At 38.9% G+C, this 26,751-nt stretch overlaps 1 protein-coding gene across 3 annotated transcripts in view; it reads right to left on the reverse strand.

Annotated features, from left to right (window-relative positions):
- Positions 1 to 3,129: 3,129 nt before the first annotated feature.
- Positions 3,130 to 26,751, reverse strand: part of MAP7D3 (MAP7 domain containing 3) — a 33,392-nt gene continuing 9,770 nt past the window's right edge. The window contains exons 5-19 of one of the 3 annotated variants that reach the window (XM_034949840.4): positions 26,052 to 26,169; positions 25,274 to 25,378; positions 21,135 to 21,230; positions 16,446 to 17,122; positions 15,738 to 15,865; positions 15,284 to 15,492; positions 13,526 to 13,661; positions 12,184 to 12,331; positions 10,805 to 10,909; positions 9,723 to 9,776; positions 7,284 to 7,377; positions 5,655 to 5,853; positions 4,484 to 4,562; positions 4,291 to 4,388; positions 3,130 to 3,380 (exon numbers count right to left, since the gene is read on the reverse strand). In XM_034949840.4, the coding sequence (XP_034805731.2) occupies positions 4,323 to 4,388; positions 4,484 to 4,562; positions 5,655 to 5,853; positions 7,284 to 7,377; positions 9,723 to 9,776; positions 10,805 to 10,909; positions 12,184 to 12,331; positions 13,526 to 13,661; positions 15,284 to 15,492; positions 15,738 to 15,865; positions 16,446 to 17,122; positions 21,135 to 21,230; positions 25,274 to 25,378; positions 26,052 to 26,169 (2,214 nt within the window). In that variant the 3' untranslated portion in view covers positions 3,130 to 3,380; positions 4,291 to 4,322. Of the gene's footprint in view, positions 3,381 to 4,290; positions 4,389 to 4,483; positions 4,563 to 5,654; positions 5,854 to 7,283; positions 7,378 to 9,722; positions 9,777 to 10,804; positions 10,910 to 12,183; positions 12,332 to 13,525; positions 13,662 to 15,283; positions 15,493 to 15,737; positions 15,866 to 16,445; positions 17,123 to 21,134; positions 21,231 to 25,273; positions 25,379 to 26,051; positions 26,170 to 26,751 lie in introns of those variants that run through there. The other 2 variants (XM_034949842.4, XR_010111258.1) reach the window with 2 other exon arrangements.

The raw sequence follows: 26,751 nt of genomic DNA on the forward strand, positions 1-26,751 counted from the left end.
CTACCATCATTCTCATAAGCACCAGACCCCAAAGACTTGGGATAAACAAGGACCTTGCCTTATCAAAAACAAAACCTAGTAAAGCAGAGGTCCCCAACCCTTGGGCCATGGACTGGTGCTGGTCTGTGACCTGTTAGGAACTGGGTCACAGAGCAGGAGGTGAGTGGCAGGAGAGCAAATCTTCATCTGTATTTACTGTGGCTCCCCATCACTTGCATTGTTGCCTGAGCTCGGCCTCCTGTCAGAGCAGTGGTGGCATTAGATTCTCATAGAAGTGAGAACCCTATTGTGAACCACACATGTGAGGGATCTAGGTTGTGTGCTTCTCATGAGAGTCTAATGTCTGACGGTCTGTCACTGTCTCCCATCACCCCCAGATGGGACCGTCTAGTTGCAGGAAAACAAGCTCAGGGCTCCCACTGATTCTACATTATGGTGAGTTGTATAATTACTTCATTATATATTACAATGTAATAATAGAAATGAAGTGCACAATAAATGTAATGCACTTGAGTCATCCTAAAACCACCACACCATCCCCACCAAAGGTTCATGGAAAAATTGTCTTCCACAAAACCAGTTCCTGGTGCCAAAAAGGTTGGGGACTGCTGGAGTAAAGCATGACTTAAGATTGGAAACTAAACACTCACAGGCAGATCAGAACATTTGTTTTGCCACTCACAGTAACAGTGATGTTATTAAGAGATGAGTATAAAAGAGCACAATTAACTGCCCAGACTTTTCAAAGCAAGAGGGTTTTCCTCATCCAAGGTGAGCACCGAATGTGAGAATTAAAGGGGCGAGGGGAGGAGGGAAAGGGGAGTGACTGCTTAAAGGACACAGATTTTCTTTTCAGGGTGATGAAAATGTTCCAGAACTAGACAGTGGGGATAGCTGCACAGCCTTGTGAATATACACTTTAAAATGGTTACTTTTAGGTTATATGATTTTTATTAGGATTAAAAAAAAGCAAGATCAGCACCATAAAAAAGGGCAAGAAAGAAAAAACAAAATATTTTTTTTTAAAAAATCAAAAGATACTGCAGTAATAAGCCTCAACTTATACAACAGAACCATCACAGGGAAGAGTAACAAGCACTGAAATAGTTGCAGGAAGACAACCAGAGCTTGAAAACTCACATCTAGGCTGGGTGTGGTGGCTCATGCCTGTAATCCCAGCACTTTTGGAGGCTGAGGCAGGAAGATCACTTGAGGCCAGGAGTGCAAGACCAGCCTAGGCAACATAGCAAGACCCTATCTCTAAAAAAAAAAAAAAGAAAAGAAAAAAAGAGAAGAAGAAAGAAGAAAGAAGACGAAGAGAAAAAAAAAAAAGCCAGGTATGGTGCCATGACTGTGGTCCCAGCTACTCAGGAGGCTAAGGTGGGAGGATTGCATGAACCTCAGAGTTTGAGGCTGCAGTGAGCTATGATCGTGCCACTGTACTCCAGCCTTGGCCACAGAGTGAGACCTTGTCTCTAAAACAAACAAACAAACAAAAAAACTCACATCTTTCTATTCCAGCAGTGGAACTCTGCCAAATCACCAACTGGATGAAGAGGGAAATCAGGGGATTTGATCCCTGTTCATTCAATTTGCTGGCTGCCTGTGTTCATAGCTCAGCCAACAATTGGTGTTGCCTTTATACCACCACCAGTACACTTTTTTTAGTATTATAATGAAAAAACTCTTGTTTTATCTGCAAAGTTTATTTTATATAGCACACATTTATATGGAACTGTAACAGTGTTTCAACACAAGACATTTGTGCAGAAAAATAACAGAAACTCTTTTGTTAGGATGATTGTCTCTGTTTTATACATGAAAGAGCTAGTATATAAAAATAGTTTTTAAACCAAAGGTAACCTTCTCTATTCTATATCAAAAGTACAATACTCTGAGTGGCAAAGAACCAGGGAATCTGAAAGAATTACCTCCTTTTACTAATCCAAGACTGGCAGCCAAAAGGAACACTGGCCTGCTTCAGACTATTTATGATTCAACACTGAAAACTCATTAGGAGAATTAATCTGCATTTGAATTTTATGGAATCATATACTGTGTGTGCATACATACGTGTATGTACATCTGTGTGCATTTCTGTGTGCCCATCACGCGAACTCACTGGCAGCCAGTGGCTAGAGAAAGGCAAGCAAATTTTGGTTGTATCTCAAGCCTGAGTGTATACTCAACGACAGAACTGGAGAGTACAGGCAGAAAAGTACTTTAAACATTTAGAGGAATTAAACATACCCCACGGGACAACAGCCATGTACTCCTTTATGTACACAATAAAAATAATATATGTTTCTGTAGATAAACACCAATATGTCCTTCAAAAGGGAACACTGACAAGAGCATGAAAGGTGCTGACTGTTCCAAGATGGGGCTTTACAGGACTCCCAGCATTTCAGGTTATTAGTGCCTATGTACTCACTGGCACAGATGGGTAGAGTTAAAAATATACATATATCATAGTAAAATACAATTTGCTGGATTTTGCAACCTTTGGTATTTTTATATTAGAAACAATCTGACAGCTCTTGTGAGCGATCCTGCGGCCCTTGCATAATCTATTATGTTCTCTACAAGATCAACTGTGAGTTTTTAGCTGTCAAAATTGTCACTGGTACACAGAAAAAGCATTACTTGGCTGGGTGCAGTGGCTCACACCTGTAATCCCAACACTTTGGGAGGCCAAGACGGGTGGATCTCTTGAGGCCAGGATTTCGAGACCAGCCTGGTGAACATGGTAAAACCCTATCTCTACTAAAATACAAAAAATTTAGCCAGGTGTGGTGGCACATGCCTGTAATCCCAGCTACTGGGGAGGCTGAGACAGGAGAATTGCTTGAGATGAGGAGGCGGAGGTTGCAGTGAGCCGAGATTGCGCCACTGTACTGCAGCCTGGGCGACAGGGCAAGACTCCGTCTCAAAAAAAAAAAAAAAAAGAAAAAAGAAAAAGAAAAAGAAAAAGCATTACTTTAAGATTTCAAATATATACTGAAAGAGAATTAGTTCTGCAATCAGATTCTTCTAGAAACTCCACAGTTACAGTTTCAGGAAAGCATCCTTGATGCACTCACTCCAGCAAACACATTGGTGGGACAACACAAGAATGAGAGACAATGATGATTTTCCAAAGAAAACAAAAACCACTCTTTACTTAGAACTCTTGCTTAGACACAAGAGAACAAGATGACTTTAACATCTGAGATATACATCAAAGTGGCCTTTTGACAGTTTCTTTCAATTTTTCGGTGTCACTTCCTTTACCAGGTTCAAGTCAGAAGCAGAAAAATTTGAGGACTGATGGGCCCAGGAGTTGAGTTATCCAGAGTGGAAGATGTATTCATCTCCCAGGCTGAGTAAGGTTTACATATCTGACCAGAGGGAAAAGTAAAAGAAAGATCAGTAGAGAAGATGCTAGTCTCACAGCAACTTGTCCCTGGCCTCCCTTCAGGGCACACGCCCAGGACTCTCAGCAGCCCCTCTGGAGTTGCTGACACACTGGTCCTATAAATGTCCTTCACTTCCCCAGTCCCCAACCAGGCCCAAGGTGCTTCTCAATTTCAAAGAGAACTTCTCAAGGAAAGAAAAACAAGAGGCTTCTGGTTTTGGAAACAGGTTGAGGCTTATTCCGAAGACCTCCCTAATCTTCTGCCCTAAGCAACTGTCTGTGTGCTTGCCAAGCAACCAGCAGACCAGGAGCTCAGAGGAGTCTGAGATGCAAGCTTGAAAAGATCATTTTTTTTTTTTTTTTTGAGACAGAGTCTTGTTCTGTCACCCAGGCTAGAGTGCAGTGGCAGGATCTCGGCTCACTGCAACCTCCGCCTCCTGGGTTCAAGTGATTCTCCTGCCTCAGCCTCCAAAGTAGCCGGGATTACAGGCATGCATTACCACACCCGGCTAATTTTTGTATTTTTAGTAGAGACAGGGTTTCACCATGTTGGCCAGGCTGGTCTCAAACTCCTGACCTCAAGTGATCTGCCCGCCTTGGCCTCCCAAAGTGCTGGGATTACAGGCGTAAGCCACTGCACCTGGCCAGAACTTATTTTTTATATCCGGCCTGAAATGTGGGACATAAAAATTAGAATCAAGTCATCTACTCTCTACTCTCTCAAAACCAACTTAATGGAAGACTCTCACATCATTCCTGCAGACCCACAACTGTCTTCTCCTTCTCTTCCAAAGCTATATGGTGCAAAGACTGCCCTGGAATGGCTAGAAGGAGGGGAGCGGGTTCAGGGTCAATTGCCTTTCAAGAAAAAGGTAGATGAGATGAGGACTTACCCAAATGAGGAGAAACAGGTTTGCTTCTTCTCTTATTGTCTAAAGGTGTCTGAGGACTTTGGCAAGATGTCATGGAATCCTTCAGATTTTGTTTGTGCCTGTCAGGAGAAAAATGTGACAAAGATAGTTCTGTGTGACTTACAATGTTGGTGATCTTGTCACAGATACGCTGCTGCTCATAATTCATACTAACAGAGGATCTGCTGGTGGTGTTGGTTTCATCCGCCTTTCTGGTTTTCGTTGTGTGACTGGTCATTCTTTTGGAAGATGGTCTGGAAAGAGACAGTTTGGTTAGAATCCCAATTATTCCCAAACCAAGGCTCTGGCCTAAAAGAAGCTTTGTCCTTTAATTAACTTCTAAGAAATGCCTTGGAATTAAAAAACATTTCAGAATCATAGAACAGGATGACTGAAAGGAACCCTAGAGATCACAGGACACACTGATTTTCAAACTGTATTCCAGAAAGCCCTAGGTCCCACGGAAGCACCAGGAGTAGGAGCAGCTAAGCACGCAGGACTCCAGAAACCATGCCCCTCCCTTAGATTGGTCAAGGATGCGGCCAGTGAGGTGTAGTAACAGAACTGGTACAGGTCCTCTAGCTCTAATGCTCCTTCCACATCATCACACCTCTCAGCAGACTCCTGTTCCTGTGGGCCTTGCAGGTGAATGTCTTCTTAGGCAATTGCCCATGTAGCATTCCTTTCCATGAATCAGTTCCTGCTCTCCTGACCTAACTTTTGACCTTGTTTCCTTACATTGACAATGAGCATATTATGGCCGGGTGTGGTGGCTTACGCCTGTAATCCCAGCACTTTGGGAGGCCGAGGTGGGCAGATCACTTGAGCCAAGGAGGTTCAAGACCAGCCTGGCCAACATGGTGAAACCTCAACTCTTAAAAAAAAATGAAAAATAAAAAAATAATAAAATGAGGATATTACTGTCACACTCACAGTTGTGATGATAATTGAAATAGGTAATATAAAATGCCTGGTATATAGCAATCACTCAATAAATGTCTCCTTGCCCAACTTTATGAGATAACATTAACCAATGTGAACAAAAGTAAAGTTTGGAGCCAGATGTATCTGGAATTGAATTTGGGCTCTGCCCTTTAATAGCAGGATATTGGGCAAATAAAGCCCCTAGCCTCTCTGACCCTCAGTCTCCTTGTCTTTATACATGGGGATGATGATCCTTACCTAGCAAGGCTGTTGTGGGGATGAGTTTATTTCCGTTAAGTCAAATATGTGACATGGTGTTTGGTACAAACTAAGAGCACAAGAGATCATATTTATCTAGCATTCTAAGATTGTCAATCATAATCCTGCCAAGTTTATTTAGATAAGCTGGCTAAGTGACTCACCTTGAAACTACTTCCTGTATTGAAGTGTCTTTCATGCTTTTTTGTCTGAAGTTTTTCAAATCGCCATTAAAATATGTTTTTGGCTCTTTACGGACCTGGCTGGTACCATCTTCTAGAAATACCAGCTTGTGTGTCATTTTCTTGGCATTGTTGAACGGCATTTTACATTTGGTAGGTGAGCCTGTGCCATTTAGAATGGCTAGGAAAAAAAATTACACAATTAAATATGGAGTTTCAATAAAGAATTCAAGAAAAAGTGAAGGCTATGATCCTGATGGGATGGGGAGTGGGTACTGCCTGCCTGAAGGCAGGAAGAGTCAAGCAGCAGTACTCCTGGGAGGCAGGCCCAGCAGTCACAGAGTTTCCCAAGCCATGTCCCAGGCCACTGCTCAGCACACACACTCACCCTGCCCTTGAGGCACCAAGAGGCTACGTTTAAGGAATCTGTCCTTTTTCCTTTGCTAGGAAAGAATAATGACCAGAGATAAGACTGCTCCAGATTTTCACCCCTCCCCTGATCACTCACCTAGACAATTCTGTTTGTGCATTTCGTCTTACCTCTAATTTTTTTTTTTTTTGAGACGGGAGTCTCGCTCTGTTGCCCAGGCTGGAGTGCAGTGGCACGATCTCCACTCACTGCAAGCTCCACCTCCAGAGTTCACGCCATTCTCCTGCTTCAGCTTCCCAAGTAGCTGGGACTACAGGCGCCCGCCACCACGCCTGGCTAATTTTTTGTATTTTTAGTAGAGACGGGGTTTCACCGTGTTAGCCAGGATGGTCTCGATTTCCTGACCTCGTGATCTGCCCACCTCGGCCTTCCAAAGTGCTGGGATTACAGGCGTGAGCCACCGCCCTGCCTCATCTTACCTCTAATATTACCTTCTATCTTCGGCTTTCCTCAATGCCCTAAGGCAGACTGAGGGGCTCTTACTGCTATGTTCTCATTGTATTTTCACCAAACTTCCTTCAACCCAATCATCTTGTGGCAGTATTATGGTTTGCTCATATGTTTGTCTTCCCACTGGCTATGGCTCCTTCAAGCTGAGGCCATGTCTTTTCACCCCTTCATCCCCAGCACCTAGTAGAGGACCTGACTTTCCTGTTCAACATCCACTGGCAGGAAAAATATGGACAAATAGTGTTTTCTCAAATGGCAATTACTGCTACTACAAAGTGGTTCCTACTTGTAAGGGAGTCAATGATACATTTGAGAAAGCATTCTTATTATGACATGGTTTCAATTTTTCTTAATGAAGTGGAAAGTGGAATTCCACCTGTGGTCAATCATGGATGCCTTGAGGAGCTGAGCTATGAAATGCTGGCAATCCTCACATTCAACTGAGAAAGAACTGCTGTCTACAGTCCATTAGCATGGTCTTTAAAATAATAAGCAGCAGCAGCTGATATTTATTGAGAGTTTATGTGTGAGACACTGTTTTTAGCATTACATGGATTTACCTCACTGAAATCTCATATCCACTCTAGGAAAAGGACATTAGCTTCCCCTTTTTCAGATGGGAAAAACTCAGCACAGAAAGGTTAAGTGACCTGCCCAAAGCCACACAGCTCAAAAGCAGAGGAGCCCCTGGATATGAACCTAAGCAGTCTAGCTCCTAAATGGTGACTAACCTGATGGAAACATTTCATTCAATGAGTCCTTGTCGCTTTCTTCGTTGTCAGCCTCAGCCTCTTCATATATGTCATGGCTGGATGTTTCTGTGACCTACGATTAAAAAAGGAAATCTTGATTATGCCTAATATTCAATCATCCTGGTTTAGAATTTCAACAAAGTCTGACTTCAAAGCTGGACTGATGGCTAATTTTTGTCATTTCAACGAAAAGGTAAAAAAAAATAACCTCTTTTAACTGGCCCCAAGAATCTACAGGGGATAGGGACAGGTGCCCGTAGCTGCGTCTTTTAGCTAGGAAGACATTCAAGAATGAAAGATTTCCCTGGGCAGGAGCCAAGGGAATATAACTTTGGGTTGGCATTTGTTCTCTGCCTGCTCAGAACCTTAACTAAGGTGGGATGGGACTAGTCAGTGAATAGCTAAAGTTTTTGACTGCTGTTATTTTTTTTGGGGGGGAGGGGGGAGGACAAAGCCTCACTCTGTTGCCCAAGATGGAGTGGAGTGGCACGATCATAGCTCACTGCAGCCTCAGACTTTTGGACTCGAGTGATCCTCCCGTCTCAGCCTCCCAAGTAGCTGGGACTATAGGCATGTGCCAACACACCTGGCTAATTTTTAAACTGTTTTATAGAGACAAGGTCTCACTGTGTTGTTCAGGCTGGTCTTGAGCTCCTGGGCTCAAGAGATCCTCCTGCCTTGGCCTCCCAAAGTGCTGGGATTACCGGCGTGAGCCACCGCACCCAGCCTTTGGTTGCTGCTTGAGGGAAAACTCCCAATGAGTTGAATGAACTTTGACATGATGACTCCCAGCACTTTTTGAAAATGGCATTTCTACTCTAAATTCTCATGTCATTTAATGCAAATGACCACAACTGGGTAATTACAAACAGACAAAATATCAGTCTTGTAGCATAGAATGTAAAAAGCACAGAATCTGGAGGAAAAAGGCCTTGAATACATGTGCTCCATCAAAAGACATGACATTGGGGTAAGCAAATAATGATGAAACAGACCACAAAGACACTCACCATAAGGGAAAAAATGATAAATTTGAACTTGTTAAAATGAAGAACTTCTGTCTGGTTCATCAATAGACATTAGGAGAGTGTGAGGCAAACTATGGCATGGAAGAAGATACCTGCAATATATATATCCAAAGGACTCCTAACCAGTGTAGGTAAAAATACCTACAATTCAATCAGAAAAAGGCAGGTGACAAAATAGGAAAATGGGCAAATGACTTGAAAAGGTACTTCACCAAAGCAAATCTCCAACAGGCCACTAAGCATTTATGAAAAGGTGCCTAACTTCATTAGTCATCAGAAAATACTGGTAAATTCAAGAACATTAAAATCAGAATGCAGGGTGCGGTGGCTCAAGCCTGCAATCCCAGCACTTTGGGTGGCTGAAGCGGGTGGATCACTTGAGCCCAGGAGTTCAAGGCCAGCCTAGACAACATGGCAAAATCCTGTTTCTACAAAAAAATAAATAAATAAAAAATAAAAAATTAGCCAGGTGTGGTGGCATGCACCTGTAGTCTCAGCTACTTGGAAGGGTGAGATGGGTGGATTGCTTGAGCTTGGGAGGTGGAGGCTGCAGTGAGCCATGATTGCGCCACTGTGTTCCTGCCTGGGTGACAGAGCAAGACTCTTATCTCAAAAAAAAAAAAAAAAAAAAAAAAAGCTTCTATCCAGAAGAGGACAACATTAAGAAAAGATAAACTGGCTGGGCATGGTGGCTCACACCTGTAATCCTAGCACTTTGGGAGGCTAAGGCAGGTGGATAACCTAAGGTCAGGATTTCGAGACCAGTCTGGCCAACATGTTGAAACCCTGTCTCTAATAGTAATACAAAAATAGCTAGGCATGGTGGTGCATGCCTGTAATCCCAGTTACTCAGGAGGCTGAGGCAGGAGAATCACTTGAACCCAGGAGGTGGAGGTTGCAGTGAGCCGAGATCACACCACTACACTCTAGCCTGGGTGACAGAGCGGGACTCTGTCTCAAAAAAAAAAAAAAAAAGAGAGAAATGATCAGCGTTTGAGGTGATGGATTTGCTAATTATCCTGATTTGATCATTACACATTGTATACAAAAAAAAAAGAAAAAAAGAAAAAGAAAAGATAAGCTGTAAACTGGGAGAAGGTATCTGCAACACATAACCAAAAAAGAAGCAGTATCTATAACATTTAAAGAACTACAATGAGACAAATCAACCCAAAAGTCTTGGGCAAAAGATAAAAAAAAAACATTTCACACAAAAGAAACATGAGAGCTAACTAAAGATATGAAAACATGGTCAACCTTGTTGATAATCAGGGAAATGCAAATGTAATACTTTATTTCATTACCACCAGATTGGGTAAAGTGAAAAACTCGGCAATAATGTGAAACAAGAGGCATTCTTATACACTGCTGGTAGGAGTATGGAGACTACCTTTGAGGCATTCACATCTGTCTTTCTTGTCCGCTTCATAATTTCTTCTATTCTCTATTTAAAGGAAAATAAAAATTCAAACATGAAAACAGATTAGAAACCAAACAGTTGTCCTAAAGGAGTTGATTATCCCCATTTCACAGAGGTGCACAATGGCAGTGATTGCTCCAAAACCACAAATATTACCAACAAAAGGCTTACGGTGGCAGTTGAGTCCCCTATCCCAATCCCAGTTTCAGCTATAAAATGCCCTGAATGATGACCGCTGTATTTGTTATAACACAAACATTCAAATGACAACATCTCACTCCTAATTTTGCATATGCAGAAATTCATTAGACTAAGCATATATTATTGCAAACCAATTAGAGCTTTTAACATAATTTTAGTCTTTAGTCTTCAGCTGATTCCTGAAGTCAATGTTAATGAAAATAATACATCTCAATGATGCCACACTGTTTTGTGTTAATGAAGAGAGAAGATAGGAGGTGGAGGAGAAATATATTTCTAGGGAAGGACAGGAATTCTCTCTCCTGTGCACACTTCTTTCCCTGCAGTGAGGAGAGTTGCAGCTCCCTGGCCCCCTCAAGGTGACCAATCTACTACCAGATAGGCCTTGCAGCAACTCAGCCTGGACCAGGGCTGCAGATGAGCTCACATGTGGCCCTACCTTAAAAATAGCCTGCACCTTGGCCTCTCAAAGAGGCCTGCAGTTTCTGCTTCTCCCCATGTAGTTGCTGCAATTTCCAGCCAGTTTAGAAGAAAGTCTTAACTTCTACCAACCCCTACCATGACTGGAGTCCTTCTGCTCAGAGAAGTTTTGTTACCAGAGGTTTGATATAGTGAGGCATCACTGTAATGGCCAATGGCCACCAAGGGTCCATGAGAGGGAGGCATGATCAGTAAGAGGACAGCCCTCTATGTAGGAGAAGTCAGATCCTTGGATAAGGAAGAGAATTGAGTGGGAAAACCACCAGGAACTAGTATATATCAGATTTGTGATTTTTAAAAACATGCTGATATCAGGTGCCCAACATTGTTTTAAACACAGAATCAAGTCCCCCCAAACAGAGAGCGAGTACCTTTTTCCTTTCTAACCGTTCTTGTAAATTTTGTAACATAATTCTCTCGTGTTCTTTCTTGCGTTTGTCAGCTTCCTCTTGAGCTTTTATTTTGGCGTCCCCTTTCTAGGAAATTTGCATAAAAATATCATTCAATCTCAAGATACCTGAGTGACATCAGAGAACTCTAGTTTAAAAATTTCAATGGTAAATGTTATCTAGTATAACAAAAGAGTGTAACCTTTTGAATGAGGGTTCCTATATCATGATATTTGCGGATTGTCAATTTTCAAAGCACTAGTTAGAATGCACAAAGCTAGGCTAAATGTTATCCTGAGGATTCAGGACCACAGGGTCATTGTTATGAACATCACACCATCCTAATTCAACGTATGTGACTGTGGAGCTATCCATTAACACAGTAACAGGAGCCAACAGCCTGACATTTCTCAAAAGCACTGAGAGGATTCTTGAAGGCACCCTCCTGAGAAATGCAAGCATAAACAATCATATATAAAACATATGACCAATGCTGGTGAATAATACACTAAAAACTGGAAATATAAATTGGGCTATGGTAATAATTCAAACTGAGTATAGTCTGAGCTCAGTTTGGGCATTTATTTACCCAGTGACTTGACTTTAGATAGATGAGACATTCTTCAGTTAATGATTTTAAACTTGTAGAAGTATGTATGGTTTATCTTATCTGTTACAGGGGTGTAAGGTCCAGTTGATGGAGTTGTATATGGTACCACAGAATGCAAGATGGGGGAAACCAATGTAGGATGTGGAATCTGTTAAAGCAATTTGGATTTCAAATTAAGGACTACTAATCTACAATTTGCTGTTTTCTGCTTATTTCACCAGGAAAACATTCTATGGTTTTCTGAGGGTGGCTGACAATGACCTGCAGTGGTACTGGGTAATAGAGACTGTAACATAAAAATGCAGCCAGAGGTTGGGCGCAGTAGCTTACACCTGTAATCCCAGCACTTTGGGAAGCTGAGGCGGGCGGATCACCTGAGGTCAGGAGTTCAAGACCAGCCTGGCCAACATGGTAAAACCCCATCTCTACAAAAAATACAAAACTGAGCTGAGCGTGGTGTCAGACGCCTGTAATCCCAGCTACTTGGGAGGCTGAGGCAGGAGAATGGCTTGAACCTGGGAGGCAGAGGTTGCAGTGAGCCAAGATTGTGCCATTGCACTCCAGCCTGGCTGAGAAGAGTGAAACTCCATCTCAAAATAAATAAATAAATAAATAAATAAAATAAAAAATAAAATGCAGCCAGAGAATCTGCTCATGTCTTCTTTCTCAGAGACAGAGATTTTTGCTCTGGGTTCCATCTGAACTTTATAATCTGGTTCTCATCCCCTGATAAAGTGTCAAGTCAGCAAACCTGCAGTGGTGCTTCCTGGTCTTCCTGATCCAGCCATCCTTTCTTCTTTTTAGTCTCCTTTTGTTGCTGCCCATCTTTGAGTTTCAAGTGGTCTTCTGCTTGGCCTCCAACTGCTTCCTTTGCCACGTCTTTTGATTTCTTAATGACCCTGAGAGTATTTAAATAATTGTTAGTATTTATCTTGATTGCTATCATACTCAGCTTGCACTAGTATGTGAGTTTTTATAGTGAAACTTCCTGTGTATAGTAATATAATTTATATCCACACCAGAGTCACTACATCTTCTGTGTTGTTACTATATAGGAATTACACAATTCCACCCCTTTTTAAAGAGAAAAACTAGCCCTCGGGAGCAGAAAAATATTTCAATCAAGTAATAGATTACTTTGCTTGTTAAAAAACACACATACGTGAGAGGAACTCATTCCTTAACTGTCTTTGAGACATGACATCCCCTAAAAGGCCTTCTTTACACGTGCTCACACCCAATCTCTCGTGGGGATAACAGAGATAATTTAGAGGAGAGTCTGGTGGTTCCCTAGTATTCAGCACTTTCAAATGCTAAATCAGCTCTGTTTATATGAAGCAATGAATAATATTCTTCATGTTAGAGTTTTTTTTGTAATTCATAATATTCCCTTCTTTTTCCCAAGCCCATATAAGCATATGGAAAATGTGTGATTATTTCAAATAACACTAAATACTTAAAAGCAAATTCAGTACTGTTGTTATTCCCTGCAGCCAGTGGACAGAGGTTTACATTATAAGGCCCGACATAAAATAGGCCTCAAGATGGAGGAACAAGAAACCTTTGCTAGAATTTGAATGCACACAACTGTACATGAGATTTGCTGCCCACAAAGGAAATCCTTCTAGCAATGACTCACTGGCCTGATGAGATACAGGTGTCACAAAGATCACAGGAAAAGTAAAACATGAGTAAGTATAATTTTCAGGTTTAAAAATCCTGATGTTACAAGTCTTTTAAATAAAGGGCTGACACTAGTGAACGCGAACTGATCTGTTCTTATATACCACTCTGGTGCTGAGAGATCAAATCCTGAATGTGAGTTTGGTCTCTGTGCATCCTCCTAGCACACCTTAATGGCACATGATGTATGGAGGCTAAAAAGGACTGTGCCATTTATCCACATACCAGGGTCCTTAGCCATTTACAAGGGCTTGAAATGCTTCCTATGCAGGCAATGAGGCACTTCTGATCCTCACTGAAGAAAGTCAATTGTTCTTTGAGAATTTATAACTTGAGGGTAAAATTTTGACTTTCAAAAATTTGGGCCCCACTCAAGATTTATAGTATAGGAAGGAAGACTTTGTGCTGACCTTCGCTGCATTTCTTCCCGTTGTCTTTCTTCTTCCTCTTTTTCTCTTTGTTCACAAGCAAGGCGGCGCAATTCTGTCAAAATTTTTGTTGCCGCCTCGGCATTCATAATACCTGCAGTACTCTTATTACCAGACTCTAGTTTAAATAAATATGTGCAACAGTTAAGAGAGCTAATCAACTCTCACTCCAACAAAGAAGTGCAACACAATCCAAAACATTAAAATATATATATATGTGCGTAGTCCAAAATTTATAAATCACAAGCAAACTATAGGTGATTATCTAACAGATTTTGTTCAAACTGCACCCCCAACAACAGCAGAAGCATTTTGTTTCTTTTTAACACCTACTTGTTCCAAAATGAAATAATGTACTTCTACTTTCGTTTTAGTGGTTTTGAGATAACTGAATCAACTGACCCCATGGGAAAAGAGTAAGAAATACTGAATATAGAGGAAGACAAGCTTATGCTCAGTCCAAACGAAGGGTACAAATATCTTAAATACTCAAACAAATATGTATCTGGTATACATTTGAGATCTGTGCATCATTTTTACTATATGATTACTATTTAGCTAAACCTTGATAATAGTGTATACATTTGGTTGATCATAGAGTAGCTAACTGTAGATAACAAAACCAAGACTATCAGTAAAATAAGGTGAGTACACAGAGGCATATTATGATATTTTGGTCTATATAACTACTAATTTATTTTAAATAAATCATATGAAAATGAGAAGACATATCAGGAATGAATAATCTGTAATTAAAAGATTGTTTCTGTTACAAAAAATTCACTGTGGAATTCCCTAAAAAAGCAAAATTCCCCAGTGTGTTTTTGAAATTAAGTAATGTCCATGGGTATTAAGAATGCACATAACAGGCAAAATAGCAATATGGCACTTTCAGGAATACTACACAAATCAAGGGACACCACATTATGGCCTATATATAGAAACGAACCTAAATCTTAGGAAAAACCTGCTCATCCACGAGTGGATGTGCTCTCTCCAAGAACCATCACTATCAGAGCTAGAAGGGATCTCAGGAATCACCTAGACCAAACCTCTCATCCGACCTATGCTTTTTTTTTGGTACGGGGTCTCGCTCTCTCATCCAGACTAGAGTGTAAAGGCACTATCACGGCTCACTGCAGCCTCCACCTCCTGGTCTCAGGCAATCCTCCTACCTCAGCCTCCCTACTAGCTGGGACTACAGATGTGTACCACCTTAAGCTAGGTGGTTATGGTATAATATGGCTTACTCTTATCCTCAACCCCCTAACCGAATATATAGCCTACCCTTTCCACATCGGGCTAATTTTTTTTGTGTGTGTGTGTGTATATATATATATATATATATTTTTTTTTTTTTTTTGTAGAAACAGGGGTCTCTCTCCTATGTTGCCTGGGCTGGTCTCAAACTCCTTGGCTCAAGCAATCCTCTCACCTCAGCCTCCCAAAGTGCTGGGATTATAGGCGTGAGCTACCATGCTTGGCCAGACCTATGCTTTTAAAAGCAGTTCCAAAAATGGATTTTTCAAAACAAAGGGGTGAGAAGAAAGCTTTGGCAAGGACAAACAAACAGAGAAGATACATTCCAATGTACCAGAGATTGGTTAGATTCTCTCTTTCTAAAAGGAAAATAATTCCCTAAAGTTCTCTCAATTGGGGAATAAAATGAAGTGAACCTTTCCCAGAATACAGTAAGATTTTCTGTGTTGCTAAGATAAACTTCTTAGTGAAAGAACTTACCTTCATAGATCATATGCCTTTGGCTCAAAGCCTCACATCTGTTAGTGGTTTTAGAAACTGTTTCTTTTTTCTTTTTGACAATACTTGATGCACTTTGCACAGACAGGGTGTGTTGAATAGGCATTATTTTATAAGGAAAAGAAGTCTGTGGTGACTGTTTTGAAATAAGTGGTAATGGTGATGGAGGGCAGTTCTTTTGGATTTGCCTGCTGAGAAAAAGTAATACACATTTGCTAATTAATTTTCAGTGTACAATTTCATAAAATATAAGATGCTATTATGAGATGACATTATAATCAGGGAATTTTTCTGAAAAGTAAATCCCTTTTTACAGGCTTTTTTCCCTTTACATTTGTGTTACCATGCATACTATATTATTTCACTCATCAAACATTGACATGGAATTTGTTCTAGTAAAACGCCTATCAGGAACAGTTGCGAATAAGCTGCTTACTTAGTGCTGATGGGAGACGGCAGACCACAAGCATCTGCAGGAGATGATGACCATTTATAACACTCAGTGTATGATGATAGACGCTTCTTGGCAATAGGGATTAAGGCCTGTTTGTCCATTTCTGATTTCTGAACAGATAAACACAGTATGGTAAATTACTAACAAACAATTCTTTTACTGCAGCTGGCTTTTTTTTTTTTTTTTTTGAAGAGAAAAACATTCTGAATAAAACACAATTAGAATTCTTTAAACTGCAATTTTCTTTTAGAGTATGAGAATCAGGACATTGATATTTGCTTCTGGACTAACAATTTACATTACACAATTCCAGGAGATCACAGAAATAACAGGTTTAAAAGAAATATTATCCTTCAAAACCAAACTCGATTTCCAAATCCCAATTCAGGGTTTAAAACATTTCTCAAAAAACATTTCTTCAGAGTTTAGAAACAGAGTTCATATAAACTTACATTTTCTCCCTTCTAATAAAAACTCACTAATATTTCAGCTTTGGAGGAAAAGTGGTACAATGAACATCAGAGAATTTTAAATTCCTAGTTTAAGTGAGTTAACCTATTTTATTAATTATATTGCAGAATATTGTAAATAATATGCTGGTTATGTTGTAAAATCTGACCCATCGTGAACTATACAACAAAATATACATATTTTAATAGAAAATTTGTCAATAACAGGCACTTGACAAACCTTTGGAGCGTCTCTCGCTCTTGCCTTGGGAGATGCTTCCATGCTTGCTTCAAGGGATGTCTTGGGGGATGCTTTCACCATCGCCTCAGGAGATGCCTCCATGCTCTCCTTGGGTGACCCTTTCACACTCTCCTTGGGGGCTACTTCTGCGCTCCCCTTGGCAGGTGCTTCCAGGCTCCCCTCTGGGGCTGCTTCCACGCTCACCTCTGGCAGTGCTTCCAGACTCACTTCCGGGGGTGCTTCCAGGCTCGCCTCCGGGGATGCTACTATGCTCACCTTGGGAACTGTTTCCAGGTCCACCTTCGGGAGTGCTTCTATGCTCAACTCGGGGGATGCGTCCATGCTCATCTCAGAATCATACGTGCTCACCACAGGCGACACGTCCATGCTCACCACAGGGAATGAGTCCGTGCTCACCTCAGGGGCCATGCCCACACTTGCCTTGGGGGACGCTTCCATGCTTGTGTTGCAGAATACTTCCACATTCACCTGGGGGGGTGCATCCACACTTGCCTTGGGAGGTGTCTCTACTTTCTCCAAGGGAGACTCTTCTACTTTTGTTTGAGGAGGTATTTTCATTGTCGACATGGGAAACATAACAGCCCTCAATTCGTCGCTAGTACATTTACGCAAGGGTACAGTGACATACTGCATTACATAATTGGTGACGCCTGTAACTGAATGAGGACAGAGCATGAAATTCCCTAAGTTAGAAATCTGACAAGAAAAGGATGCACCAGGTACACAGTATAAGAACAGGAACACAGAAAAGAGATTGTTTATTAGGAAAGCACAGGGATTACACACAACACAGGAAATGCTTAGTGAAATGGATGACAGACACAGGACAGAACTATCACAAAGTCACTACTTTGGAAGCAACATTAACAACAGTCGTTGTAAAGGCAATAGTCTATTACAGATGAAAATAAGATGCTTCTCCAAAGTTGATGTTTGCAATAAGCTGTTTCTATTTTAATCATACTATATTTCAGAATAATTTTCACAAAAAATTACAAGATCTTCAACCCTTTCTAAAAGTAATCTAAACATCTTCGCCAGGGCTAGAGATCTTACCATTATAGGTGATTATGTAAGACACTCCATATTTTAATGTTTTAGAATAGAATGTAAGAAAGAGCATTTTCTCACCCATACTAAAAACTTAATAAGACATTAATCAGAGTGGGTTGGATCTCCAGGGTCCTTTCCACCTTTAACAATCTAATTTTATTTTTCCTATGAAACAGACGAAAATGATAATATTTGGTGCCAGGTAAGATGGAAGAAAGTGATTAATACCAATGTTTGGAACCAGGCAACCTCATCACAACTGGTGGGAGTATAGATTTGTATATTTTCCCTGGGGAGCATAAAAAGTACATACTGTTTGTTCCAGTAATTCTACTTCTAGGTTTACCCTTAGGAAAAAAAAAATTACATAAATATATAAAAATGCATGTATAAAGTTGCTAATTACTGCACTGTTTATAATACTGAAACAATTGAAAATACCATCCAAATGTTCCAAAGGAAATGTAGACCATATTAAGGCAGTCACTAAGAGCAATAATATGAAATATTTTGGACATAGAAGATGGAAAGCAGGTTATTTCATTTTGTGAAAAAAAATAAATGCAAAGAAAAATATGAAGTTACCAGTGAGCACAGGGATAATGGGGGATTAGATTAAAAACATCTTCTACACGAAATATTTATTGCTTAAACGATTAATTTTTTTTTTTTTTTTGAGATGGAGTCTCGCTCTATCACCCAGGCTGGAGTGCAGTGGCGCAATCTTGGCTCACTGCAACCTCCGCCTCCCAGGTTCAAGCAATTCTCCTGCCTCAGACTCCCAAGTAGCTGGGATTACAGACATGTGCCACCACACCCGGAAAATTTTGTATTTTTAGTAGAGACGGGGTTTCACCATGTTGGCCAGTCTGGTCTTGAACTCTTGACCTCAAGTGATCCACCTGCCTCAGCCTCCCAAAGTGCTGGCATTACAGGCGTGAGACACCGCACCTGGCCTAATTAAACATTTTTCAAAAGGTATTTGGAGGTGGCTTCCTTAAGACCTGGTAAATTAAACTAAGAAAAAAAAAAAAAAGACCTGGTTAAATTTATCTGCCACCTCATCTTTAAGTATGGGTGGCAAATTTTCACCTAATCTTACCCCAAATTACCAAAGATAGACTACTTATGAATAAAACTTTTAGCTAAATTAAATGTTATCTTTTAGTCCCTCATTTTTAGTGGAGAAAGCATTTTATTTACATATCTAAATGTGCCTAAACAGTCACATTACACCAACAGTTTGTGCTACAGAAAATATAGTATGACTGGATTTGTATTAGCTATAAACTTTTAAGACAAAATATTGAGATTTTTTGGATGGTGGTAATAGAAATATCTCACCATAGATTGGTGGCAAAGGGAGACTGGCAGAAAATAACCTGACATACATATAATTGGGCATAAAAAAGTCAGGAATTAGAACAAAAGAAATAAGGCTGCAGTACAAGAAAGTCTGTGATAGCATTTAGATGTGTTTTACTAATCATATGAATACTAACAGAGAAAAAGCAAAGGGAGTGGGATATATACTGGAAAGGAAAAAGTGAAGGGGAAAAAAAAGAAAAAAATCATAGGAACAATGCATTAGTCCTTTCCATTACTGGGTGGGGGGGGGTGGTCTTGCTATCCAAAGGCAAGTCTAATACTATATGTAAACTATAAATGAGAAAGTCCACACAACTCTGAAGATGTTTCACGTTAAGAACAATCTTTAGGTTTCTAACTAAAAGCTGAAGGGTGGCTCTATGCTATTCTTCCATATTTTAGGTGAAAAAAGGAAGGTAGAGTAGGAAACTTTCTCCCTTGAAATGAGTGAAGGTTTTCTATATTTTTAAAACCCATAGAACTTTAAAATTTAACAAACACCTTCAAAGTTAGCTATCTCATCCTACAAATTACCTGTCTCCCATATAACTGCCCTATCATGTTAGAAGTCATAAAATAAATATGCAACATCAAATGCTGGGTAAAATCACTAATATGGTAACTATGGATTCAAACTATTTTGATGCCTAAATGCAACAAATTCAGTGATGAAGCCTGCTTTGAAATGCAAACACTTAACACCTCCTGGCTTTCCACCATATGCCTGTTACCTGGAACATCTTTTCCAGGGCTGGATAATGAAGCAGCACTTCTGCTTCTGGCTAATGACGCTTTTGTTGGGCTGAACAGACAACTGATTAAATTATTCTCTTGAGAACTGATATATGAGCAACGAGATATATGATGAGAACAAATCCAAAGGATTCCATTGGAGGTCTCACAAATGCAAAGCAAGAAAGAGCAATGCAAACTGCTCTCAACAGCAGCTTTCCCAGCAACACAAAACACTGAACACAGTCATCTGACTGGACTGCACTGTCAAAGAAGAGATCCTCAGAATAAAAGGAGAAAGGCCACAGCATACATACCAAAATAACTCTAAGGAAAGAATCTAGGTAACATTTCAAACAGAGCCACTCCCCACCGTATGAAATTTATGGAGGAACTCACACTTGAGGAAAAAAGTTGCACATGGCAAAACAACTTTGAGAAAGATTCCTACAGATAGACAGCACTGAAAATCATAATGGTCAAGTCCACTGCCAAAGGCTCCAAGGAAGTGAATAAACACTTTTGTTAAAAGTAAATTTTGTTGTAAATATCTTGCTCCAATAAATCTTCATGTTCATAAAGATCCCTGTGTCAATGACATTTGTTCTAATAGGATTTGACCTGAATCAATTAGGTGTAAGGTCTTCTGTAAAGGAATGGTTTGGTATGAAACAAAAAGCAACAAATACACGTGAAAGGAAAATGCTAGGGAAAGGTGTTAGAAAGAAACTACTTTATGGCCAGGCGCGGTGGCTCACACCTGTAATCCCAGCACTTTGGGAGGCTGAGACGGGCGGATCATCTGAGGTCAGGAGTTCAAGACCAGCCTGACCAACATGGCAAAACCCCATTTCTACTAAAAATACAAAAATTAGCCAGGCGTGGTGGCAGGCGCCTATAATCCCAGCTACTCGGGAAGCTGAGGCGGGAGAATCGCTTGAACCCGGGAGGTGGAGGTTGCAGTGAGCTGAGATGGTGCCACTGCCCTCCAGCCTGGGCAACAGAGCAAGACTCTATTTCAAAAAAAAAAGAAAGAAAGAAAGAAAAGGAACTACTTTATGTAAGGAAGTACTTTAGTAATCATTGTGAAATTCTGTGAATAATCAGCAGTGAAAATATGCACAAAGGATATATGTGGGTAATGCTATGAAGCAAGGGCAAAGCTTTGAAGTTCGAAATGTGGCCGGGTATTTAAACTTCCAAATACAAATTAATGAAATACTGGAAGTGAATCAAATCCTCCAGTACACTCCTATCTATACCAATATTCTGTGATTTATTTCCTCAGCTGCATTATCCACCCCTTGTCAGATGATGGCAGGAATTATATACTTCATTTAAAGACAGATTTTTCTGGCTTTAGCCAAATAAGCATGGCACCAAAGCACATTTTTTCAGTTTAAGAAGGAATATTTTGGCTTCCAATTTTGGGAATGATTTTTCAAGCAATTCAATGTTGACATAAAATACCTCTTTTAAATCACTATTTAAAATTTGTATTTAGAAGTAACTAACCACGTGGCTTCCTTTCGGCTTGTTCTTTATCAGTAGACGAATGTAGGTTACTATCTCTTCTATTTAAAGATGAGCTTCTCTCCTTGTCTGTTTTCCCTAGAGAGCAAGTACAAAAGGAATATTAGTTTTCATAAACTACTAATTATCTCAGGAGTGAGATACTCCTTTTTCAAACATTTTTTATGTTCTCTACCTTGCTTATAAGACTTAATTTCAAATATTATGCAGAGATTCTATATCCCCAAACTTAAAACGAGTTTATTCTTTATCTGAAATGAAAAAAAATTTAGAAAATGGTAAAAATTAAGAGGTAAAATATCTGACACTGACATCAAAGTTCCCAAATTACAAACATACAACCCTTTAGACATGATGCCTAATACTTAAAAGTAATTTACACTTTAGTTATAACTAGTATTTTTGTTATATATGCATATATTTTTAAAAGATATATACGTATACACACATGTACACACACATATGTGCACACACCAGTATAAAATGACGAAAACATGAAACTCCAATATCAATCATTTAGATAAAAAGATATTTGTTCTTAACATAAAGAAAACGAATTATCTGAGTTATACATGTATCAACTTGTAGGCTCTAACAGACTGTCAGTGTTTTACCCTGCGGAGCCATTCTTTTGATATCAGGTGTAAAGTTATTGATAGCTGTAGCATCTGATTTCTGCATCATGGCCAAAAAGTGGCTTTCGGAGGCTCAGGTCCTGGACCTTACAAGTTAAATAGTTATAACTAGTATTTTTAAGATAAAAATGAATATTAACAATTGGTATAAATGCCACGATTTAAACAAACCAAGGAGAAATAATCTGCTTCCGTGTAGACACTTTCATTTCACTTGAGATACCCTCGCTCAGAATACTGAGAAATGTCTGTTTAAAAAATAATTTCTCTTTCAGGGATTTGTAAACTAAAGTACATGTTGACAACACAGTATCATCGGAAAATTCCTTGAATTAATAATGTGATTGAGCAGCATGAACCACAGAGGTGGTTAGATCATGTGATTAAGTCAGTATCCTTCATTAGCATACTGCAAAAAATGACAAAATGGTGTGAGCAGTTATTATGAATCAGCAATGAGTAGAAAAAAATAGACTATTTGAATCAACCCAGATTTAAAATAGTTATTTAAAATATTACAGGTTAGATTATGAACTTCATCTGAGTTTAAAATGTTGATCTCTCTGGACTGACCAGGTTTCATTTCAAGTTAAAGGTAAGACATTGTCAATATGGATTTTATTTCCTAGAAATCATTAATTATAGCATTCATCATTTCAGAGTGTGCAACATACTGTACCTTTAAGAAAATCTTTCACAAAGTGTCTTCCACACATACCTTCTTGTATTAAAAGCTAATAAAGAAATCATTTTAAAAGTTTTATTTGGAATTGCCCCTTCACAGTACAATTTAACTAATTATTATCCTGAAGTCATAATCTGTCCCTTCTCTTTTTTTTTATTATACTTTAAGTTTTAGGGTACATGTGCATAATGTGCAGGTTTGTGACATATGTATACATGTGCCATGTTGGTGTGCTGCACCCATTAACTCATCATTTAACATTAGGTATATCTCCTAATGCTATCCCTCCCCCCTCCCCACACCCCACAACAGGCCCCGGTGTGTGATGTTCCCCTTCCTGTGTCCATGTGTTCTCCTTGTTCAATTCCCACCTATGAGTGAGAACTTGCATTGTTTGGTTTTTTGTCCTTGCGACAGTTTGCTGAGAATGATGGTTTCCAGTTTCATCCATGTTCCTACAAAGGACATGAACTCATCATTTTTTATGGCTGCATAGTATTCCATGGTGTATATGTGCCACATTTTCTTAATCCAGTCTATCATTGATGGACATTTGGGTTGGTTCCAAGTCTTTGCTATTGTGAATAGTGCCGCAATAAAAATACGTGTGCATGTGTCTTTATAGCAGCATGATTTATAATCCTTTGGGTATATACCCAGTAATGGGATGGCTGGGTCAAATGGTGTTTCTAGTTCTAGATTCCTGAGGAATCGCCACACTGACTACATGTCTCATTAATAAGGCTTTTGCTCATTATACTAAATATGTAATAAATGTCTATGAGATAAATCTTTGCTAATTCCTGAAAGCAATTAGATAGTAAAACAGAGTCAATGATTGTGGAACAATTAAGATATATTAAAATGAAAGTACATAAACATTAGATAAAAATGTTATCTAATTTTTCTAAAGGATTTAGTTGGTGAATAATAAATTAATTTTACCATATTATAAGCAAGGTGCCAGAGAAAATCTTCCCATATTAATCTATGAACAAACCCAGACTATATATAAAAGTGCTTTGGGAAAGCACATTGAGGGTGGAGGTGGTAAGTGGATGAACTTTTCTCAGACCAATACAAGAGAAAATGTGATATACTCAGACTGACAATAAAAGACCTCTCAAGCTCATCATTGAAATTTTAAGAGTCCTAAAAGTACAAATAACATAATGTAAGTTGGAATAAAAATCCTTTCGCCCTAGAAATCCTTTTCAACATATTAAAACTATATTGTTTTAGGCAAAAATGGAAATCTTTTCCATAAGGTTAACTACTGCTACAATTAATTATACTTTAAATTGTATCCAAAATCTTTTGCTGTACTGGAATTTTATAGCAATCAGCATTGCTCAAAAATTGTCGAGATACCTAATAATGCAAAACAAACATTTTAAAATTCAAACTATAATTATGCCTTATTCAATTCACAAGGCACAAAAGCCATCTTTCCTCATCATTTTTACTGGCTAAGTTTAAGGGAATGATGTGGAATTTGTGCTCTTTTTCCTCTCAAGAACATTCCTTTTTTTCCTCTGGAAAGAAAAGGGATCTTTTTTTTGGATTGATGGGTATAGTTGCCTAATCCATTTCAATTATCAGTGAGAGGCACCATGTGCTACAAGCCAGACATGGTTATTGACACACACTTGGGTATAGATTTTTCTTTTAATAAGGAACACTAATTAAAAGGACAAACACCAGAAACAAAAAGACATTTGAATTATTCATAGTAGATAACTTCACTGTATTTGAAACAACTCTGTATTGCCATTAGGAAGAGTTGTAAAGTGGAGCTTGGCAATACGTCTATCATTAAACATCATTATCACATTATTTGCTTTTGGGGGAAAACATTGACTTATAAATGAAAGGTACAACTTAAATATCATGATCCATTTATCAAATGACCAAAATATAAACCACAGAAAAGGATGTTAGAGTAGAAATCACTGAATTTCTTGGAGTCTTAACTATAAAACAAGGAAGGCAATTATACTTGTCTGTCAATTTTCTAAGATAATTGTGAATAACAAATATGATATATGTAATGCAGATCAACCTGTCCACTGCTATATATATGCTATTATTTTTCTAAAATGAGGTAATATTCACAATACTTAATGGAAATTGAATAACTAGTCTAACCAGTCTGTAGAAAACACAATTTCATTTATATGTTGGTAGAATATGAACTAATCTTCAAATAAATAATTATGCCACTTAATGGCAGTGTCTTTTGACCAAAATATGTTTCAGTTTCAGCTACTGAGGTCCAATAATCCCATCTGATATGATTAACACAAACATCATGAAACAAGTATATTGATGAAAATACAAGGCCAGGCATGGTGGCTCACGTCTGTAATCCCAGCACTTTGGGAGGCCGAGGAAGGTGGATCACTTGAGATCAGGAGTTCAAGACCAGCCTGGCCAACATGGTGAAACCCCGTCTCTACCAAAAGTACAAAAGTTAGCTGGGCGTGGTGATGCAGGTCTGTAATTCCAGCTACTTGGGAGGCTGAGGCACGAGAATCGCCTGAGCCCACGAGGCAGAGGTTGCAGTGAGCCAAGATCATGCCACTGCACTCCAGTATGGCCAACAGAGTGAGACTCTGTCTCAAAAAAAAAAAAAAAAAAAAAAAAGGATGACTATCTCTCTCCCTCTGCTGTAAAATAACATGGGACTCTTCTGAAATAAACATAAATGTTCCACAATCTTAATAGGTGGTACTGTAAAAATATAAAGAACTGATTTCATTTAATAGAAATTCAGTAGAATACATGAAATAACTACTTACTTTTGGCAACGGAATTTTGAAGGCCTGCAGATGACAAAGGCATTTGTCTGATTAAAGCAGAAGTACCCTGTTCAAGTTTTTCAGTAGACGCAGATCGTTTATTGGCTGAGAAAAAGACATAATACTTACTGTAATCATATTTCAAGGAGGAAAGCATCATTAACTGAAACAAAATGAGTTTTCATGATATAGTTCTATGGAGCACAGACTTACATTACTCAAGTTCACAATATTACTGCCCGTCAATCCTTTTTTTTTAGTAGAGACGGGGCTTCACCATGTTGGCCAGGCGGGTCTTGAACTCTTGACCTCAAGTGATCTGCCCGCCTTGGCCTCTCAAAGTGCTGGGACTACAGGTGTGAGCCACGGCAACTGGCCAATCCTTCTAAACTACATAAATTTTACTTTTGTTTTCTGAAATTGTGTAGAATTATGTGCATATAAGAAAATTTACACTGAATCAATAGTAGACAAGGCAGACTTATTTTTAAAAATATGCATTTGATAAGCTGTGTAAAGCTTAGTCATTATTCAGCATTTTTCTGCTGATTATAAGTTTAAATAAGATTTTAGGTATATTGAGCTAAATAAAATCTACTATAACATTTCACCTGTTTCTTTTGCAATGGCATATGACAGAAATTTAAATTTACTATATACAGTATTTTTGTTTAGGATACAAACACTAAAATCTTGCTGTAAATGCAAGCTTCTACTCATAGCCAATATTTAAACAAGAACATAAACAAACTTAAAATTTAATGGGTGTATTAATTACCAGTTTTGCCCTCAGAATTCGCCATTGCAGAGCCTCCCCATGACCATCTTTTTTGCTGATAATCATCAGCAAGTCTCCTCCGTTCCAAAGTACGATAAAGAATGGCTGTAAATTTTTCCTATTTAAAATAAAAGCCAACATATTTTTACATATTCATCAAATTAGTATAATTTTGATCTGTGGTTTATAAAATAAACCATAACCAAATTTCTGTCTCAGGTAAAAGTTTAAAATAATTGGAGATATGTCTCAGCTATCAATCAATACCAGTGCTTCTCCTAAATAACTCATTTTTTTTAATCTTATGGACCTTGCATTAAGAAAATGACCATGCTTTCCTCTTTGTTTGTATCATTAGGAAATTTAGAGCCAAATGTGTAGCCTCTTTCTAGCAACTGTACAAAGACTGATTGGTATACTTTTGTGCATGCTAATCATACCTTATGTTTTATTTGCCTACGTTAATTTTCCCCTCTGCTTGATTCCCCCAACCATTTATTTTTATCATCTGGTGTGGTATGTATTTTTAAGTCACCTTAAATTCTTTGTAGAATGAGGCAGGGGAAAAATCAGCACACATATAAGTTAAATTTATACCAGAATCATCTATTATACTCACATCTGTAACAGCTAAAATTCTGGTGTTAACTAATAAAAATAAAGTTTCAAAAAAGATAATCAATATATTTGTCTTGACCTG

Source organism: Pan paniscus, chromosome X (assembly GCF_029289425.2).
Source record: "Pan paniscus chromosome X, NHGRI_mPanPan1-v2.0_pri, whole genome shotgun sequence".
Taxonomy (NCBI): domain Eukaryota; kingdom Metazoa; phylum Chordata; class Mammalia; order Primates; family Hominidae; genus Pan; species Pan paniscus.